Source organism: Pongo abelii, chromosome 1 (assembly GCF_028885655.2).
Source record: "Pongo abelii isolate AG06213 chromosome 1, NHGRI_mPonAbe1-v2.0_pri, whole genome shotgun sequence".
NCBI lineage: Eukaryota > Metazoa > Chordata > Mammalia > Primates > Hominidae > Pongo > Pongo abelii.
The window spans coordinates 187,712,328-187,733,105 of record NC_071985.2 but is presented as its reverse complement, the minus strand read 5'-3'; the positions used below and the strand labels follow the sequence as shown (position 1 = coordinate 187,733,105).

The window sequence follows — 20,778 nt, the reverse complement described above, 5'->3', positions numbered from 1 at the left end:
TCAGCCATGCTCACCTGTGCTGTGCCTTTTAACTTTCATTATCATCTGCCTCTGGATCCCTCAGATCCAGTCTTCTTTCCTAGGGCTTTGACCCAAAGCTTGGAATTGAGTTTGGGACAAAAATGTGTCTTGGAGGGAGTTGCACGGACTCCTTATCATAAGCCAAATGCTAAAGTGAAGCTGTGGAATTGAGTCCTCCCCCAACAAGGGAGAGAAAAGGTTGTCTTGTGAGACACCCAGATAACTGGTGGCTATAGTTATACTTGCTAGGATTTGGGTGCATGGTGCTTGGCTTTGGTTAGCTCCCTTGGTCTTGCTTTCCTAAAAAGGAAACCGCCAGGTGATGGGCACCCTATTTATTCCCATTGCCTGGCAGGATTTGATGTATAATTGCTCAGAACTAGAATATTGATCCAGATTTCTACATTACCCATCCCTTTTGTTCTTTCTGAGCTGTCACTGGAGATTGCTGGTTGGTTCACAGGAACAAGCAGGGTTAGTCTAAAATGTAGGCAAAGACTTAAAAACAACTAATTAGTTTAGAATTTAATGACAAATGAAGTCGGGTGGGGTGGCTCACGCCTGTAATCCCAGCACTTTGGGAGGCCAAGGCAGGTGGATCACGAGGTCAAGAGATTGAGACCATCCTAGCCAACATGGTGAAACCCCATCTCTACTAAAAATACAAAAATTAGCTGTGGTGGTGCACGCATGTAGTCCAAGCTACTCAGGAGGCTGAGGCAGGAGAATTGCTTGAATCCTGGAGGCGGAGGTTGCAGTGAGCCAAGATCGTACCACTGCACTCCAGCCTGGTGACAGAGCGAGACTCTGTCTCAACAAACAAACAAACAAAAAGAATTTAATGACAAATGTATACGTTTTGAAACATAATTTCTCTGCAGTTCTCATTTATTTTTATTTTTATTTTTCAATTTTTCTTTTGTTACCAGTTCTCATTTCTGTTAAAAAATCATGATAGAACTCAGTTGTTTGCAAAATAGACTTTAGTCTTATACTTGGCCTCATTAGTTGCGTAAAGTGCAGCAAGAATAACTATTTCTACATAGGCCTTTTAGATTGGCTTTGATGCAACTCTGTTCCACAAGGACTCTTAGAGAAGACCTTTTAAAGCCGAGCCCCGCCATGGATTTGTATCCTCAAATACCTGTGAGTTGGGTGATCCTCTTCTCTTAAGGTCCCAAGATAAACTTGGAACTCTGGGCCAGTTAGAAAGTGACACTCTTGGCCGGGCATGGTGGCTCACACCTGTAATCCCAGCAGTTTGGGAGGCCGAGGCGGGTGGATCACAAGGTCAGGAGATCCAGACCATCCTGGCTAACATGGTGAAACCCCATCTCTGCCAAAAAAAAAAAAAAAAAAATTAGCCGGGTGTGGTGCCACACGCCTGTAGTCCCAGTTACTCAGGAGGCTGAGGCAGGAGAATAGCTTGAACCTGGGAGGCAGAGGCTGCAGTGAGCCAACATCATGCCACTGCACTCCATTCTGGGTGACAGAGTGAGACTCCATCTCAAAAAAAAAAACAAGGAAAGTGACATTCTTTACTGACCACAGGTCAGGAACCCTGCCTGTACAGGGACTGTGTAGGCAAGGGTATGAAGCCAGTTTTCTCCCCAAGGGGATTTTTTTGGCTCTGCAACTCGAGCTTGACTGCTTAAAGGGAAGCATACCCTTGCACTCAAAGCCTTGGTAAAACAACCAGTTTCTCCAGTTGCATCCTGTTGCAAAAGAAAATGGATTCTTACTGCACTGATGCAACAACTATATTACCACAAGTTAAAAATACTCACAGAGGCTGGGCGTGGTGGCTCACGCCTGTAATTCCAGCACTTTGGGAGGCTGAGGTGGGCAGATCACCTGAGGTCAGGAGTTCAAGATCAGCCTGGCCAACATGGTGAAACCCCATCTCTACTAAAAATACAAAAATTAGCCAGGTGTGGTGGCAGGCACCCGTAATCCCAGCTACTTGGGAGGATGAGGCAGGAGAATTGCTTGAACCCGGGAGGTGGAGGTTGCAGCGAGCTGAGATCGTGCCATTGCACTCCAGCCTGTGTTGCGGGAAGTCAGGAACCCTGAACGGAGGGACCCGCTGAAGCCATGGCAGAAGAACATAAATTGTGAAGATGTCATGGACATTTATTAGTTCCCCAAATTAATACTTTTATAATTTCTTACGCCTGTCTTCACTGCAATCTCTGAACATAAATTGTGAAGATTTCATGGACACTTATCACTTCCCCAATCAATACCCTTGTGATTTCCTATGCCTGTCTTTAATCTCTTAATTCCGTCATCTTTGTAAGTTGAGGAGGATGTATGTTGCCTCAGGACCCTGTGATGATTGCGTTAACTGCACAAATTGTTTGTAGAGCATGTGTGTTTAAACAATATGAAATCTGGGCACCTTGAGAAAAGAACAGGATAGCAGCAATGTTCAGGGAACAAGAGAGATAACCTTAAACTCTGACTGCGGGTGAGCCGGGCGGAACAGAGCCACATTTCTCTTCTTTCGAAAGCAAATGGGAGAAATATCGCTGAATTCTTTTTCTCAGCAAGGAACATCCCTGAGAAAGAGAATGCGTCCCTGAGGGTAGGCCTCTGAAATGGCCGCTTCGGGGGGCGGCCGTCTTTTTTGGTCGAAGCTGTAGGGATGAAATAAGCCCCAGTCTCCCATAACACTCCCAGGCTTATTAGGACAAGGAAATTCCCACCTAATAAATTTTGGTCAGATCGGTTGTCTGCTCTCAAACCCTGTCTCCTGATAAGATGTTATCAATGACAATGCATGCTGAAACTTCACTAGCAATTTTAATTTCGCCCCGGTCCTGTGGTCCTGTGATCTCGCCCTGCCTCCATTTGCCTTGTGATATTCTATTACTTTGTGAAACACATGATCTCTGTGACCCACACCCTATTCAAACACTCCCTCCCCTTTTGAAAATCACTAATAGAAACTTGCTGGTTTTATGGCTCGGGGGGCATCATGGAACCTGCGGACATGTGATGTCTCCCCCGGACACCCAGCTTTAAAATTTCTCTCTTTTGTACTCTTTCCCTTTATTTCTCAGACCGGCTGACACTTAGGGAAAATAGAAAAGAACTTACGTGACTGTCGGGGGCAGGTTCCCCCAGTAAGCCTGGGGGACAAGAATGAGACTTCATCTCAAAAAACAAACAAAAAAACAAAAAAGAATACTCACAGATAGTTTCCAAATTCTAGAGGAACAAGGCAGAGAGAAACAAAAAACATGCTCCAGATTTTGTTCACAAGAGTATACCTTACTCCTCATGCCTGTAATCCCAGCATTTTGGGAGGCCGAGGCTGGCGGATCACAAGGTCAGGAGATTGAGACTATCCTGGCTAACACAGTGAAACCCTGTCTCTACTAAAAATACGAAAAAAATAGCCAGGCCTGGTGGCGGGTGCCTGTAGTCCCAGCTACTCGGGAGGCTGAGGCAGGAGAACAGTGTGAATGTGGGAGGCGGAGCTTGCAGTGAGCTGAGATCGTGCCACTGCACTCCAGCCTGGGAGACAGAGTGAGACTCCGTCTCAAAAACAAAAAAACAAAAAAAGAGTATACCTTACTCAATTTATTAAAGGACATAAATAGTTCAAAGTAAGTTTCCTTGACTCTGAAAAACAAAATAAGGATCAGCAGTATTCCAAGCAAAAGTTAAAAAGGTTGCTTCAGTTTCTTGAGTACATTCAGTTAACTCGTTTTACTTGATATTTGTGAACATTTTAGCTCTTCATGAGTCCTGTACGTTTTTCCTTTATTCCAATGTCACAATCTCCAAACTTATCAGAAACCTGTATTTGAGAGCACCTGTCAGAGTTCTATAGCTTATTATAGACCATGTTTTGAAAAGGACTAAAACAAAACAACAATTTTCTGTGAATAACAAAATGTTCAGGGTAGTTACAGTTAGAAGCACAATTGACAAAGAAGTTTGATTATCTCCATGGTTTACAAAAACTTAACAACCTTAATTATGATTGATAGCATACACTCAGACATTAGAATTTTAGAAATTCCATACAATTTTGGAACATGTATTATTCACCAAAATGTAACCTAAAGAAGATTGAACACAGTACCAAGTACCTAAATGTTTCAAATAATCCTGTTTAGCTCTCTTTTCTGGACACTCTAGGGGCCCTTCTGAAGTATTCAAAAAGCCAGGTGTCAGGAAAGACAATTTTGAAACTGAAGTTTGATTTTGGAAAGCCTGTTAAATATGTTAGAGGTTTGAAACACTTGAAATAGAATTCCAGATTACAATAAATTATTTATTTTGCCAAAATAATGACTCAGAAACATAAAAAGAAAAAAAAAAACCTTTTATAAGCCTTTACAAATTTTGCCAAAGAGCAGATTAGTGCCTTAAGAGTACCTTATTGTGCTTTTATTTCAATGCTCAATTTACAGAAAAATCATACAATACACTTTTGAATTTAGTCAATATGTTCACACAGAGAATTTCTTTGCAAGATTAATTTTTTTTTTTGAGATGGAGATGGAGTCTCGCTCTATCACCCAGGCTAGAGTGCAGTGGCATGATTCCAGCTCACTGCAACCTCTGTCTCATGGTTCAAACAATTCTTGTGTCTCAGACTCCCAAGTAGCTGGGACTACAGGTGCCTGCCACAATGCCAAGCTAATTTTTGTATTTTTAGTAGAGACCAAAAAGCAGTTTATAACCGTAAAACATTTAGCCAACCTAGTATCTGACCTGCACAATTTAGTCCAACTATTTTTTTTTTTTAGACAAAGTTTTGCTTTATCGCCCAGGATGCAGTGCAGTGGCACGATCTCGACTCACTGCAACCTCCGCCTCCTGGGTTCAAGCAATTCTTCTGCCTCAGCCTCCTGAGTAGCTGGGACTACAGGAGCACGCCACCATGCCCGGCTAATTTTTTGTATTTTAGTAGAGATGGGGTTTCACCCTGATGCCCAGGCTGGTCTTGAACTCCTGAGCTCAGGCAACCTGCTCACCTCAGTCTCCCAAAGAGCTGGGATTACAGGCGTGAGCCACTGCACCCAGCCCAGTCCACTTATTTATATTTTGATGACATTGGCTTTTTACCAATAATCTTTAAGGCTGTTTTCATTTCTCAAAGATTAAAGTCACGTGAACTGAAAAGTACCACAGGTTTTATCTTCCCTTTTATTTTTTTTGAGATGGTTTCTCTTGTTATCCAGGCTTGAGTGCAATGGCACAATCTCAGCTCACCGCAACCTCCACCTCCCGGGTTCAAGTGAGTCTCCTGCCTCAGCTTCCCAAGTAGCTGGGATTACAGGCATGGGCCACCAAGCCTGGCTAATTTGGTATTTTTAGTAGAGATGGGGTATGTCCATGTTGGTCAGGCTGGTCTTGAACTCCTGACTTCAGGTGATCCGCCCACCTTGGCTTCCCAAAGTGCTGGGATTACAGGCGTAAGCCACCACAGCCGGCCTATCTTCCCTTTAATAAATATTTGATCCAAGTGCTTATCTTCCTTTAGGCCAATTAATTAGAACTATTTTTATAGACGTCACACACAACACATATATAACTCCACGGACATGCAGAAGAAAACCCAGCCCCCACAAGATCCTTCATTTGCCAATCTCCTATTTGGACCATTGGCCTTTGAGGACTTTTAATTCCTGGGGTTACATGAGGAAAACAGGCCGGGCAGGGTGGCTTAGGCCTGTAATCCCAGCACTTTGGGAGGCCAAGGTGGGTGGATCACCTGAGGTCAGGAGTTCGAGACCAGCCTGGCCAACGTGGTGAAACCCCATCTCTACAAAAAATACAACAATTAGCTGTGCATGGTGGTGCTCACCTGTAATGCCAGCTACTCGGGAGGCTGAGGCAGGATAATCACTTGAACCCAGGAGGTGGAGATTGCAGTGAGCTGAGATCATGACAGCACACTCCAGCCTAGGCGACAAAGTAAGACTCTGTCTCAAAAAAAAATTTAAAAAGTACATGGATTTAAAATATACTTATTTTTTAAAATTTTTATTTTTTATGTTTTTGAGATGGAGTCTCACTCTGTTGCCCAGGCTGGAGTGCAGTGGTGCAATCTCGGCTCACTGCGACCTCCGCCGCCTAGGTTCAAGTGATTCTCCTGCCTCAGCCTCCCGAGTAACTGGGACTACAGGCATGTGCCACCAAGCCTGGCTAATTTTTGCATTTATTATTATTTTTATTTTTATTATTTTTTTTTTGAGACAGGTTCTCACTCTGTCGCCCAGGCTGGAGGGCAGTGGCGCAACGTTGGCTCACTGAAACCTCTGCCTCCCAGGTTCAAGCAATTCTTCTGCCTTAGCCTCCTGAGTAGCTAGGATTACAGGCACCCACCACCATGCCCGGCTAATTTTTGTACTTTTAGTAGAGACGGGGTTTCACCATGTTGGCCAGGCTGGTCTCGAACTCCTGACTTCAGGTGATCCACCTGCCTCGGCCTCTCAAAGTGCTGGGATTACAGGCATGAGCCACCCTGCCTGGCCTTATTTTTATTTATTTATTATTTATTTTTGAGACAGAGTCTCACTCTGTCACCCAGGCTGGAGTACAGTGGTGCGATCTCGGCTCACTGCAACCTCCACCTCCTGGGTTCAAGTGATTCTCCTGCCTCAGCCTCCTGAGTAGCTGGGACTACAGGCCCCCGCCACCATGTCTGGCTAATTTTTGAATTTTTAGTAGAGACGGGATTTTACCATGTTGGTTAGGATGGTCTCGATCTCCTGACTGTGTGATCCACCTGCCTTGGCCTCCCAAAGTGTTGAGATTACAGGCGTGAGCCACTGCGCCCAGCTATTCATTTTATTTTATTTTATTTATTTTTTGAGATGAAGTCTCGCTCTGTTGCCCAGGCTGGAGTGCAGTGGTGCAATCTCGGCTCACTGCGACCTCCGCCTCCTAGGTTCAAGTGATTCTCTTGCCTCAGCCTCCCGAGTAACTGGGACTACAGGCATGCGCCACGAAGCCTGGCTAATTTTTGCATTTATTATTATTTTTATTTTTATTATTATGTTTTTCGAGACAGGTTCTCACTCTGTCACCCAGGCTGGAGTGCAGTGGCGCAATGTTGGCTCACTGAAACCTCTGCCTCCCAGGTTCAAGCGATTCTCTTGTCTCGGCCTCCCGAGTAGCTGAGATTTCAGGCGCCTGCCACCACGCCTGCCTAATTTTTGTATTTTTAGTAGAGATGGGGTTTCACCATGTTGGCCAGGCTGGTTTCGAACTCCTGACCTCAGGTGATCTGCCCGCCTCGGCCTCCCAAACTGCTGGGATTACAGGAGTGAGCCACCGCACCCGGCCTGCATCCAGCTATTTTCTTTGAGATGGAGTCTCACTGTCGCCCAGGCTGGAGTGTAGTAGTGCAATCTCAGCTCACTGCAACCTCCAACTCCTGGGTTCAAGCGGTTCTCTTGCCTCAGCCTCCCAAGTAGCTGGGATTACAGGAGCCTGCCACCACTCCCGGCTAATTTTTGTATTTTTAGTAGAGATGGTGTTTCATTATGTTGGCTAAGCTGGTCTCGAACTCCTGACCTCAAGTGATCCGCCTGCCTCAGCCTCCCAAAGTGCTGGGATAACAGGCACCTGCCACCACGCCCAGCCTAAAATATATTTTAAAATATATTTCTCTGAGTTCCTCAAAGGTAGAGTCCATGTCTTTTGACCCCAGAACCTAGTACAAAGTCTTGTACCTCATAGTTGCTCAGTGAATATTAATTTAATGGATGAATCGGTCACACCAGTAATTGCAGAGGTTTTCTCAGGCCGTAGCCCTGGCTGCAAGAACTTTGGAGAGATCTCCCCTCCCGACACCTTCCATTTACCACGTCATCAGACTGTGGTCGCCATTCAATGAGTGCTTAGCGTGAATTCTACACAGTGCTAATTACCTGTAATTCTCACAATGTCCTTAAGCGGTGGCTACTAATATGTCTTCATTTCACACTTAACCTTAATCCCAGCTACTCGATTACAATCCGGGTTACGTGACCTGGCTCACGTCACCTAGCTAATAATGGAAAAGCCCATGTATGTTTGCCATAGGAATTGGCATTTTCACGTCCAGCTCTCTAGCCCCAAAGATTTCAACCTCTTCCAGCCTTGACAGATTGGAATAAGAATCCTCTCCAGGAAACTTTCCCAATATGCTGGAACCTAAAGGGAAATAAAAACCCCTACTCTGATCAGCATAGACTGGGCCATGGTGAAAAGGAATGGATGATGCTCCAGGTGTGAGGAAGTGCAGCTTTTTAGCCTGCCAGTTATTTTTCACTCAGCCACTTGCAGGAAATGAGGCACACTGCTTTCCATAACCGATTTGTCTTGCGACTTTCTGAACAAGTCACAGCTTCCCTTTTTTTTTTTTTTTTTTTGAGACGGAGTCTCGCTCTGTTGCCCAGGCTGGAGTGCAGTGGCGAGATCTCGGCTCACTGCAACCTCTGCCTCCCGGGTTCAAGTGATTCTCCTGCTTTAGCCTCCCGAGTAGCTGGGATTACAGGAGCCTGCCACCACGCCTGGCTAATTTTCGTATTTTTAGTAGAGACGGGGTTTCACCATGTTGGCCAGGTTGGAACCTTGGCCTATTTATTTATTTATTTTTGAGACGGAGTCTGGCTCTATTGCCCAGGCTGGAGTGTTGCCCAGGCAACAGCCGAGAGTGGCGAGCTCTCGGCTCACTGCAACCTCTGCCTCCCGGGTTCTAGTATTCTCCTACCTCAGCCTCCCAAGTAGCTGGAATTACAGGTGCCCGCCACCACGCCCGGCTAATTTTTGTATTTTTTAGTAGAGACGGGGTTTCACCATCTTGGCCAGGCTGGTCTTGAACTCCTGACCTCGTGATCCACCAGCCTAGGCCTCCCAAAGTGCTGGGATTACAGGCGTGAGCCACTGCGCCCGGCCCCTTGGCTTATTTTTCTAAGAAATAGACTAACACTGATCTCACTAGTAGCATTGTTAATATTAAACAAGATAGCTAATAGCTTTAAAGCGTCTAATCACAGTACCCGCACAAGTAGTAGTCACACAGCAAATCATAGCCAGGAGTGGACAAAAAGCGCTGGGAGCATTAAACCTGGTAGATTTGGAGTCTGGGCAGGGCCTAAGAGGATGGGATCAGCGGATTGGGCCAGCCAAAGGGGGCGGGTTCAGAGGGAGGAGCCAGCTGCCTCCCGCTGCAAGCCTCGAGCTTTGAATCAAGCGCGGTAGTTTCAGCTGTAGCCAATCCTAGAACAAAATCTTCTTGCGTCAGTTGTTGCTGAGGCCCAGATCTCACCCAGATCAGTTCCAGTCGCTGCTGCTTGTACCCGTCCTCGGCTCTTGCGTGTCCGTCCGTTACGACTCAGAGGACGGAGAGAAATCACCTTCCTCAGTATCCAGGCCGGAAGGAGACTCTGGGCTACTCGCCCTGAACATGCAGAGCAGCACTGGCTTCCCTGTCTCTGGATGCCGCAGGGGCGTCCTGTCAGGAGTTGTAGTGTCAAGATTCCAGTTCTCCTTATCCGACTTGCTGGAGAAGCAGGAAGTTGCTGTTTATCGGAGAAGTCGGGCTAGGGAGGGAAACAATCCCGCGGAGCCATATGGAGAGGGCAGGAGGTGTCTAGATAGTGGTAGGCCGGCGGGGGACGGAGGGGGTGGGTGTTGAGTCCTGGCCCTTTAAACCCAAGGGGGAGGATCCGGAAGTGGATGGGCGGGGCGAAGGGTCCTCATATATAAGAGGGCCCCAGCCGCGCGGGGTCTCTAATCTGCCATTTTCTGTCCCTGAGTAAGTCTCTGGCGTCCCAAATTGCCTGTTTTTCTCGCAGGCTCTATTCCGTTCGCTGGTTCACCACCTCAGGGGAACGATGGCCACGGAGTCCACAGCCACTGCCGCCGTCGCCACGGAGCTGGTTTCTGCCGACAAGTAAGCGGGACTGTGAAAGCTTGAGGCACTGGCCAGTCCGCGGGGAGGGCTAATGGACGCGGGCTCCGGAGAAGGGACAGACCAGTGGGCGGGAGTACTTGCCTTCCCAGGAGCAGCTGTCGCTGTTCGGGAAGGCCTGGTCACTGGAGCAGTCCTCCTCTTGCTGAGAGCCTCGCGCACCAGCGGTAACGGCGGTCGGCTGGCGCCCCCTGCCCCGCTTTTCGCGGCCGCCATCTTGCCGGGGGCAGCGGCGGCTGTATCCTTCGCCTGCCCCTCTCCTTCCTCCCCCGGCCCGGGGCGGTTGGCCGGGAGGCGGGGCCCTGGCGCGCGGGTTGGCCTTCACGCCCCTTCTGTCCCCAGCGTGTGCCTCGGGTAGAGTCCCTGGATAACCCGGGAATATAACCAACGGAGATTTGGCGCCAAAAGAAAAAAAAAACCCTGCACGAGGAAGGAGGCTGGACCTGAGGGGTCGGGGTGGGCGGGGCCTTGCTGAGGGCGGGGTTTTGCGCGCGTGCGTTCGCTTCCCTCGCCGTTTCTGGAGCAGGGGGCGGGGCTTTGAGGAGGCGGGAAAACTCCATTGTTTGGGGCCGCTGCGGCTCCAGCAGGAGCTTTGGACTATCTCGTTGGGGCCGGCGAGGCTAGTTCCCCCCCACACCTCGCTCACGTCTTGTGCTGGGAGATAGTTATCGCTCCCCCCGACTCCGTGAGCCCCTGCCTGTGGTGGGGAGGATTGTCGTTCTTTAGACTTTGGAGGTGTTGCCTGTTTGCGGGGAACATTATCCGGACGCAAAGCGTCTTCAGGAAGCGCTGTCTGGAGCTCTCACCAGCACTATTTGGTTGCTTGGTGAATCGGCAGTAGTATGCACGAAGTAGAGAAGGACTGGAGGGAAACAAGATAGGATTGCTTTTGAAAGCGGCACAGTGCCACTCAGGCGTAATCTATTTTTTGAACAGTGGAGGGAAACACTACATGAGTTCAAGGAAACAAGTGCTGTTTCCCATACAGTAGGTCTGATTTCCCAGTCTTGCCTTATTTTTTTTAGGGATCTGGTTCTATTTTTTTTTCTAATCTTGTGCGCTTCAGAGGTTAGCTGCCTTCCCTGTAAAAGGAATGGTTGCTGTGAAGTTTTTTAAATTGATATTCTATAGGCTTACACTCTGTCATGATTATGTCTTAGTTTGTTTATAGTTAGAGATTTATTTATATCTCTGCTTACCACCTTTTGTTTTCTCTGCGTTCTTGTAGAGCAGTGGTTCTCAAGTCACCCTGAGAATCATTTGGGAACTCATGGGAAATATAATTTTAATTTCAAACTCCCATTACCTGCCTCTTTCCCCATTGATTCGATATGAGCAGTATAGATTGGGCTTGGGAGTCGTGCTGTAGCTATTATAAAAAGAGCTTCTTTTTATAATGTTTCCTAGACAGCTCTAGCAGTCAGTATTTCACTGACAGCTGTGTGTTTTTGTTTTGTTTTTGCAGACAGGGTCTGGCTGTCACATCCAGGCTAGAGTGCAGTGTTGTGATCATAGCTCACTGCAACCTCGAACTCCTGGGCACAAGTGATCTTCCCTAATAGCTTGGGACTACAGTCGTGTGCCACCACACCTGGCCAATTTTTTGTAGATACAGGGTCTTGATGTTTCCCAGGCTGGTCTCAGACTCTTGGGCTCAAGCAATCCTCCCGCCTTGGCCTCCCAAAGTGTTGAGGTTACAGGCGTGAGCCACGGCGCAGGGCCAGGTGTTTTTGTTTTTGTTTTTTGAGATAGAAGTATGCAACAAATACCTCTTGCAGGTCCCCTGTGTCTAGCCAGAGTTAGGTCATTAGTGAACTTAGTTTCCTGGCAGGTTATACATAGAGAAAGTTTATGTATATGTGGCTAGAAGAAAGCAGACCATTTAAGTAGTTCCTCACACCATAAATAGAAAGCTAAAACTGAGCAATTATATGTGCTGTGTGTGTGTGTGTGTGGTGGCGGGGGCAGGGTCTCTGTCACCCAGGCTGGAGTGCAGTGATGCCATCTCGGCCCACTGCAACCCCTGCCTCCTGGGCTCAAGTGATTGTCCCGCCTCAGCCTCCCAAGTAGCTGGGACAGGCGCACACCACAAGGCCCAGCTGATTCTAGTTTATTTTGTAAAGACGGGTTTCCCCCATGTTGCCCAAGCTGGTCTCTCAACTCCTAGGCTCAAGGGATCCACCCACCTGGGCCTCTAAAAGTGCTGAGATTACTGGCGTGAGCCACCAAGCCTGGCTACTGTTTTCATTTTCATTTTCATTCCTTCGTTTCCCCATCTAATTAGTGTGAGAGAACATGAAAGCAGTGTGTCTCAGTTAAGTAAGTTAGTGAGGACACTTAGAGGTAAAGTTTATAAGGTCCTCATGTTTAAGGGTAGGATAAAGAAAATGACTTGAATTTAGACTTTAGGTAAGAATGTACATTATAATTCGAGGATAACCATTGAAAGAATAAATATAACTTCCAAACCAGTAGAAAGAAAAAAAATGGAATGAGAAAGAAACCTCAGTTCAGGTTTTTTAAATTTAGGAGATGAGGATCTTACTATGTTGCCCAGGCTGGATTCCCAACTCCTAGTCTCAAGCAATCCTTCCACCTCGGCCTTCTGGGTAGCTGAGACTACAGGCATGCATCACCTCGCCTGGCTTAGAATTGGCTTTGATACCAGCTTCATTGCTTCAGTAGTGATATTGGACCACAGTTTTGTCATCTGCAAAAAGTCTTAGGTTGGCTTTTGTCCCCTCATGCCATTAAAGCAGTATTGTTTAAGGTGATGTATATCTAAATGCTAAATTAATCCTGTCATTCTTAGCTTTCTAACTAGTTCTTAGTTTTGTTTTTTTGTTTGTTTTTGTTTTTGAGAGGGAGTTTTGTCACCCAGGCTGGAGTGCAGTGGCACAATCTGCTCACTGCAACCTCCGCCCCACCGGGTTCAAGCAGTTCTCCTGCCTCAGCCTCCCAAGTAGCTGGGACTGCAGGTGCGTACCACCACACCTGGCTAATTTTTTGGGGTTTTGCCTTGTTGGCCAGAGTGATCTCAAACTCCTGACCTCAGGTGAGCCGCTGGTCTCGGTGTAAGCCACCATGCCTGGCTGCAGTTATGATTTAATACTGCATCTTTGTTCATTTGCATATCTCAACTGTGGATGGTGCCATGTATGGTCTGTGTGTTTTGATGAATTTTAACTTTTTATAATTTGTGGGTATTTATGGTAGTAAAGAAGACTAGTACCTACATATCTTTTATGCATTGATTATATACATTTTGTTAATTCAACATTTCTAGGCTATGAGGTTTGTCTTGAGTTTTTTCTTATATATATATAAAATAAATAAATAAATTAATTAATTTTTTGGAGAAAGAGTCTTGTTCTCTTGCCCAAGCTGGAGTGTAGTGGCCTGATCTTGGCTTACTGCAACTTCCACCTCCCCTGTGCAAGCGATTCTTGTGCATCAGCCTCCCAAGTAGCTGAGACTACAGTTTACAAAAATTAGCCGAGCATGGTAGTGGGGGCCTGTAATCGCTTGAAACCGGGAGGCGGAGGTTGCAGTGAGTCGAGATTATGCCACTGCACTCTAGCCTCAGAGCAAGACTCCATCTCAAAAAAAAAAAAAAAAAAAAAAAAAGGCCAGGTGGTATGGCTCACGTGGTAATCCCAACACTGTGGAAAGCCAACACGGGCGGATCACTTGAAGCCAGGAGTTCGAGATCAGCCTGGCTGACATGGCAAAACCCCGCCTCTATTAAAAATACAAAAATCAGCCAGGCGTGGTTGCGCATGACTGTAGTCATACAGAGTCTCACTCCGTTGCCCAGGTTGGAGTGCACTGGTGCGATCTAGGCTCACCGCAGCCCCACCTCCAGGGTTCAAACAATTCTCCTGCCTCAGCCTCTCGAGTAGTTGGGATTACAGGCGCCCGCCACCACACCTGGCTAATTTTTGTATTTTTAGTAGAAATGAGGTTTCACCATGTTGGCCAGGCTGGTCTTGAACTCCTGACCTCAGGTGATCCACTCACCTTGGCCTCCCAAAGTTCTGGGATTATAGGCGTGAGCCACTGTGCCCAGCCTACACTTCTTCTTTTGAAATTAATTTTTTGAACTAGAGAAGGGGTTTCATTTTGCTGCTTAGCCTGGTCTCGAACTCCTAGCCTCAAACAGTCCTTCTGCCTTCCAAGGTGCAGGGATTATAGCCGTGAGCCACCCTGCCTAGCCTTGAATTTCTGTTAGCAATGTATGGGAGCACAATTTCTCCTTAACCCTATCTTTGACTATTTGATGGGTAAAACATACTTTCTAAGTATAGTTTTTTTGTTTCTTAAGAATGAGCAGCCGGGCACGGTGGCTCACACCTGTAATCCAGCACTTTGGGAGGCCAAGGTGGGCGGATCATGAGGTCAGGAGATCGAGACCATCCTGGCTAACACGGTGAAACCCCATCTCTACTAAAAATACAAAAAAATAATGTAGTCCCAGCTACTTGAGAGGCTGAGGCAGGAGAATGGCGTGAACCTGGGAGGCGGAGCTTGCAGTGAGCCGAGATCGCGCCATTGCACTTCATTCAGCCTGGGCAACAGTGCAAGACTCCGTCTCAAAAAAAAAAAAAAAGCAGTAGCAGGTGGTCAAGTGTTTTTTTGTTTTGTTTTGTTTTGTGTTTTTTTTTTGTGAATGTTTATATTAAATCCATTAATCTATTCCCCATTGGGCTTTTTTATCCTGTTGACTAAGATTCTATGTATATTTGCTAAGTTAACCTTTTATGAAATGAATTAGATGGAGTAGAATCTATCAATATCCTATGGTTTCTGGTTTGTTTATTTATTTGAAACAGGGTCTTATTCTGTCACCCAGGCTGGAGTATAGTGATATGATCATAGCTCACTGCAGCCTCTATCTCCTGGGCTCAAGCAATCTTCCTATATCAGTCTCTGGAGTAGCTGGGACTACAGGCATGTATCAGCATGCCCATCTAATTTTATTTTTGGTAGAGATAGGTCTCGCTGTGTTGCCCAGGTTGGTTTTTGAACCTCTGAGCTCAAGCAGTCCACCTACCTTGGCCTCACAAAGTGTTGGGATTACAGGAGAGAGCCACTGCAAAACAGCCTTCTCCAAACAAATTACCAAGTAATTTCCCTATCATTTCCTGTAGTACTTCTCTGGATTCATGCTCATTCTTTTTTTTTTTTGAGACAGAGTCTCGCTCTGTTGCCCAGGCTGGAGTGCAGTGGCACGATCTCGGCTCACTGCAACCTCTGCCTCCTAGGTTCAAGCGATTCTTCTGCCTCAGCCTCCCAAGTAGCTGGAACTACAGGCATACACTACGCCCAGCTAATTTTTGTATTTTTAATAGAGACGGGGTTTCACCATATTGGCCAGGCTGGTCTCGAACTCCTGACCTCGTGATCCGCCCGCCTCGGCCTCCCAAAGTGCTGGGATTACAGGAGTGAGCCACTGTGCTCGGCCGATTCATGCTCATTCTAAAAATTCATAATGAATGTCATAAAACTATGAAGCCATAGCTTCATAGTTGTAAATGTAGTGACTGTTAGAATTAACATTTTGAAAAATAACTGGATCAGGCCAGGTGCAGTGGCTCACACCTGTAATCTCAGCACTTTGGGAGGCCGAGGCGGGAGGATCACTTGAGGTCAGGAGCTCGAGACCAGCCTGGCTAAGACGGTGAAAACCCATCTCTGGTAAAAACAGAAAAATTAGCTGGGTGTGGTGGTGGGCACCTGTAATCCCAGCTACTTGGGAGGCTGAGGCAGGAGAATTGCTTGAACCCGGGAGGCAGAGGTTGCAGAGAGCCGAGATGATACCACTGCACTCCAGCCTGGGCCACAGAGAAAGACTGTCTCAAAAACAAAACAAAACTGGATCAGACATATCTATTGCCCAGATAGGACATGAACATCCGTTTATAATTTTTGTTCTGATCCAGTAGTCCTCAGAGCATGGTTCTAGAAACCAGCAGTGTGTCACCTGGGCAGTTGTTAGAAATGCAGATTCTTGAACCTAACCTCAAACCTTCTGACTCAGAAACTGTAGGGGGTGGAGCTCAAACTGTTTTAACAGTTCCTCCAAATGGTTTGCATACAGACTAAAATTTGAGAAACACTGCTTTAATTCATCTTTTTTTCCAACTGTACAAGTACTGCCTTAGTTCAGCCTCTTTTCTATTTGTCTAGGCTTGTGCTAAGCAAGAATAGAAATAAATTTATCGGCCGGGCACGGTGGCTCACGCCTGTAATCCCAGCACTTTGGGAGGCCGAGGCAGGTGGATCATGAGGTCAGGAGATCGAGATCGAGACCATCCTGGCTAACACAGTGAAACCCTGTCTCTACTAAAAATGCAAAAAAATTAGCCGGGCGTGGTGGCGGGTGCCTGCAGTCCCAGCTACTCGGGAGGCTGAGGCAAGAGAATGGCGTGAACCCGGGAGGCAGAGCTTGCAGTGAGCGGAGATTGCACCAGGGTACTCCAGCCTGGGTGACAGAGCGAGACTCCGTCTCAAAAAAAAAGAAGAAATTTATCACTGATAAATGCTTTACAATGTTATTTAATAGTGGTTTTACTGGTTCCTTGCTTTTAATGGTATTCAATTCAGAGTCTTATATTGCAGTCATAGTGTAGCTTTTTTTTTTTTTTTTTTTTTTTTGAGTTGGAGTCTCGCTGTGATATCTCCCTGACATTGTATTTAAAAAACCTGTGTGTTACAGACTGGAAATAAAAGACCTAGTCCCTTAACCACAGGTAGTTTGAGAGGCTCTGCGCTAGACCATTTGGTCAGAATGACTTCTTAATAAAACTATTTGATATAAATGACTGGCTGTGACGGAGTTTGTAGATAAGGATCCAAGACCATTTCAAGATTCTAGGCAAATGGCCCAGATAGCTTACAACCTGTAGCTGAAAGCACTGCCCTTTAAGTTGTTCCTCATCCCTGTGGTTATAGCTGTGAAGTTGCCACTTATTTTCAGCCCTGGATATTTGCGTGAGTAGGAATTAAATGAATTAAATTTGATAATGTAAGTAAGTAAATAATACTTGAGTATTTAATAAAAGACAGCTCTTTTATTCCTTTATATTTTTCTGAATTTATTTTATTTTCAGGCTTAATAATTGCCTCCAATTTTACATTTTTTCCCCTTTAATTTTTTATTACAGAATTGAAGATGTTCCTGCTCCTTCTACATCTGCAGATAAAGTAGAGAGGTAAGATTATTTACATGGTACAGTTAGATTCGTATCAGGAACATAAACTAAGAGCAATATAACTTTAAAGTTATTTTTATTTTTTAATTAATTTATTTTTGATAGAGGCAAGGTGTCACTTTGTTGCTCAGGCCGAAGTGCAGTGTGCAGTCAGGGCTCACTACAACCTTGAACTCCTGGGCTCAAGCAATCCTCCCACTTCAACCTCCTGAGTAGCTAGGACTATAGGCACATGCCACTACACTTGGCTCATTTTTAAATTTTTTGGAGAGATGGGGTCTTGCTGTGTTGCCAAGGCTGGTCTCAAACTCCTAGCCTCAAGCAATCCTCCCTGCCTAAGCCTTTCAAAGTGTAGGATTATAGGTGTGAACTACCAGGCCCGTCTCACCTCCTCACCCTGTAAATTATCCATCTTGATATGACTATGGTTTTTTGTTTGTTTTTCTTTATCTCAGATCTACACCCGCAGTGACTATGTTTCTTAATCAGAGGTGGGCATAATAATTAGCTAAAAAGCTTACCCAAAAGGTTGATGCTAGGTTACATCCCTAGAGATTTCTTGTTTTATTTTTTAGAGACAGGGTCTTGCTCTGTTGCCCAAGCTGGAGTACGGTGATGTTATCATAGCTCACCATCACCTTGAACTCCCGGGCTAAAGAGATTCTTCTGCCTCAGCCTCCTGAGTAGCTGGGACTATAGGCATGCACCACCACATCTGGCTAATTCTTTTATTTTATTTATTTATTTTTGAGACTGAGTTTCATTCTTGTCGCCCAGGCTGGAGTGCAGTGGCGCAGTCTTGGCTCACTGCAACATCTGCCTCCTGGGTTCAAGCAATTCTCCTGCCTCAGTCTCACAAGTAGCTGGGATTACAGGCGGGTGCCACTACGCCCGGCTAATTTTTGTATTTTTAGTAGAGATGGGGTTTCACCATGTTGGCCAGGTTGGTCTTGAACTCCCGACCTCAGGTGATCTGCCTGCCTTGGCCTCCCAAAGTGTTGGGATTACAGGCATGAGCCACTGTGCCCACCCGAATTATATTTTTCGAAGAGGATTCTTGCTTTGTTGGCCAGGCTGGTCTCCAACCTGGGCTCAAGCAATCCCCCTGCCTTGGCTTCCCTAAGTGTTGGGATTACCAGCCTGATCTACCATGCCCAGCTGATTTTATTTGTTGAGCTTGAGATAAAATTTGGGTTCATGTGTTATGGAAAAGCTTTCTGATAAGATTGAGAATTATTACTGTTAGAATATCTTACAAATATTTTGTTTGTTTGTTTTTTGAGATGGAGTCTCACTCTGTCACCCAGGCTGGAGTGCAATGGCACGATCTTGGCTCACTGCAACCTCCGCCTCCCGGGTTCAAGCGATTCTCCTGCCTCAGCCTCCCAAGTAGTTGGGATTACAGGCACCCACCACCACGCCCGGCTAATTTTTGTATTTTTAGTAGAGACAGGGTTTCGCTATGTTGGTCAGGCTGGTCTCGAACTGCTGACCTCGGGTGATCCGCCCGTCTTGGCCTCCCAGAGTGCTGGGATTACAGGCGTGAGCCACCGCGCCCGGCCACAAATATATTTTTTTAAGTGTCCATAGGGTTTTATGTTTTTCATGTTTGAAATCCTGTTGTCATCTTGGTTATTTAACCCGTTTCCCATTTGCCCCGAGAATACTTGCTGGTGGTGCTTGGGGCTGCAGCATTTACCCAGTGAAAACTGCCATGAAATAGCTCCCCTTTATTATTATTTTCACATCACTCTAATATATAGATTTTGGATAAAAAGACATCATTCTGTTTATAGCACTCTGTTTTTAGTAATGGTTATTTCCATTTACAAAATATGGTAATTCTCAATTGCTGTAAATGTCAAATCCTAGAAAACGTAGCATTCCTATATATGATGTTAACATCGTTCTCAAATGGTTGTTGGCCAAAGATTCATTTGATGAATCCAATTTTTATGAAATAGACGATTCTGATGTTGTGTTTAGAAATAACTCTGGCCAGGCACAGTGGCTCATGTCTGTAATCCCAGCACTTTGGGAGGCTGAAGTGGGCTGATCACTTGAGGTCAGGAGTTCAAGACCAGCCTGGCCAACATGGTGAAACCCTGTCTCTACTAAAAATACAAAAATTAGCTGAGCGTGGTGGCAGGCGCCTATAATCCCAGCTACTCGGGAGACTGAGGCAAGAGAATCACTTGAACCTGGGAGGTGGAGGTTGCATTGAGCCAAGATTGTTCCACTGCACTCCAGCCTGGGTGACAGAGTGAGACTGTCTCCAAAAAAAAAAAAAAAAACTCCAAGAACAGTTTTATATTTTTATTTTCACGCTGAAAGTCAGATTTGCTTCAGCTTCAGAGAACATGTTTATGTAAAATTAAATGAGTGCTGGCAGTGAACTGTACTTTTTTTTTTTCTCTTAAACGGGAAAAGGGTTAAAATAAGTTATAAAATACTGCTTGGCTGGGTGTGGTAGCTTATACCAGTAATCCCAACACTTTGGGAGGCCAAGCAAGACCTCCATCTCTGAAAGGATCACATGACTCCAGGAGTTCAAGACCAGCCTGGGCAACATAGCAAGACACTATCTCTACAAAAAAAATTTTTTTTTTAATTAACTGTTCGTTGTGGCACTTGTGTGTGGTCCCAGATATTGGGGAGGCTGAGGTAGGAGGATTGCGGAATCCCAGGAAGTCGAAGTTGTGGTGAGCTATGATCCTGCCACTGCACTCTAGTCTGGGTGACAGAGTGAGACCCTGTCTCCAAAAAAAAAAGGAAAGAAAAAAAAAAGGGCTAGGCGCAGTGGCTCACACCTGTAATCCCAGCACTTTGGGAGGCTGAGGTGGGTGAATCACCTGAGGTCAGGAGTTCAAGATCAGCCTGGCCAACATGGTGAAACCCCATCTCTACTAAAAAAGATACAAAAATTAGTCGGTCGTGGTGGCGAGCACCTGTAATTCCAGCTACTTGGGAGGCTGAGGCAGAAGAATCACTTGAACCCGGGAGGTGGAAGTTGCAGTCAGCCAAGATCACACTACTGCACTCCAGCCTGAGTGATGAGCGAAACTCTCAAAAAAACAAAACAAAATATCTTATGAGTTAATCTGGTATTTGGGTGGTATGAATACTGAATACTGTTTAGGATTGATCCTAAACACAATACTTTCAAGGGGGTTACTCATAGGATGTACCATAGTATTTAAGTTTCTGGACTGACTAAATGTAGCTAGGCTACCCAAAACACAGTGCTTGATATGTAATCATCAGTATTAAACTCCATCGTCCAGGTTGGAGTACAGTGGTGCAATCGTGGCTCACTGCAGCCTTGACCTTCCCTGGGCTCAGGTGATCCTCCTGCTTTAGCCTCCTGGGTAGCTAGGACCACAGATGGGTGCCACCATGCCTGGCTAATTTTTGTATTTTGTTTTTAGAGATGAGGTTTCGTCATGTTGCCCAGGTTGGGGCTCAAGCCATCTTCTCACCTCAGCCACCTGAAGTGCTGGATTACAGGTGTGAGCCACTATGCTTGGCATAAGCGTTTGATTTTTAGAGGACCAGAATATTCTGATTCTGAGAGAAACATGAAGGATGGTTGGAAAACACATTATTAGTCTCACCTTA

At 45.9% G+C, this 20,778-nt stretch overlaps 1 protein-coding gene across 4 annotated transcripts in view; it reads left to right on the top strand.

Moving 5' to 3' along the window:
- Positions 1-9,313: 9,313 nt before the first annotated feature.
- NASP (nuclear autoantigenic sperm protein) overlaps positions 9,314-20,778 on the top strand; it is a 35,019-nt gene continuing 23,554 nt past the window's right edge. For 2 of the 4 annotated variants that reach the window (XM_024247403.3, XM_024247391.3), the window contains exons 1-2: positions 9,314-9,928; positions 17,113-17,160. In XM_024247403.3, the coding sequence (XP_024103171.1) occupies positions 9,870-9,928; positions 17,113-17,160 (107 nt within the window). In that variant the 5' untranslated portion in view covers positions 9,314-9,869. Of the gene's footprint in view, positions 9,929-17,112; positions 17,161-20,778 lie in introns of those variants that run through there. The other 2 variants (XM_054535487.2, XM_024247394.3) reach the window with 2 other exon arrangements.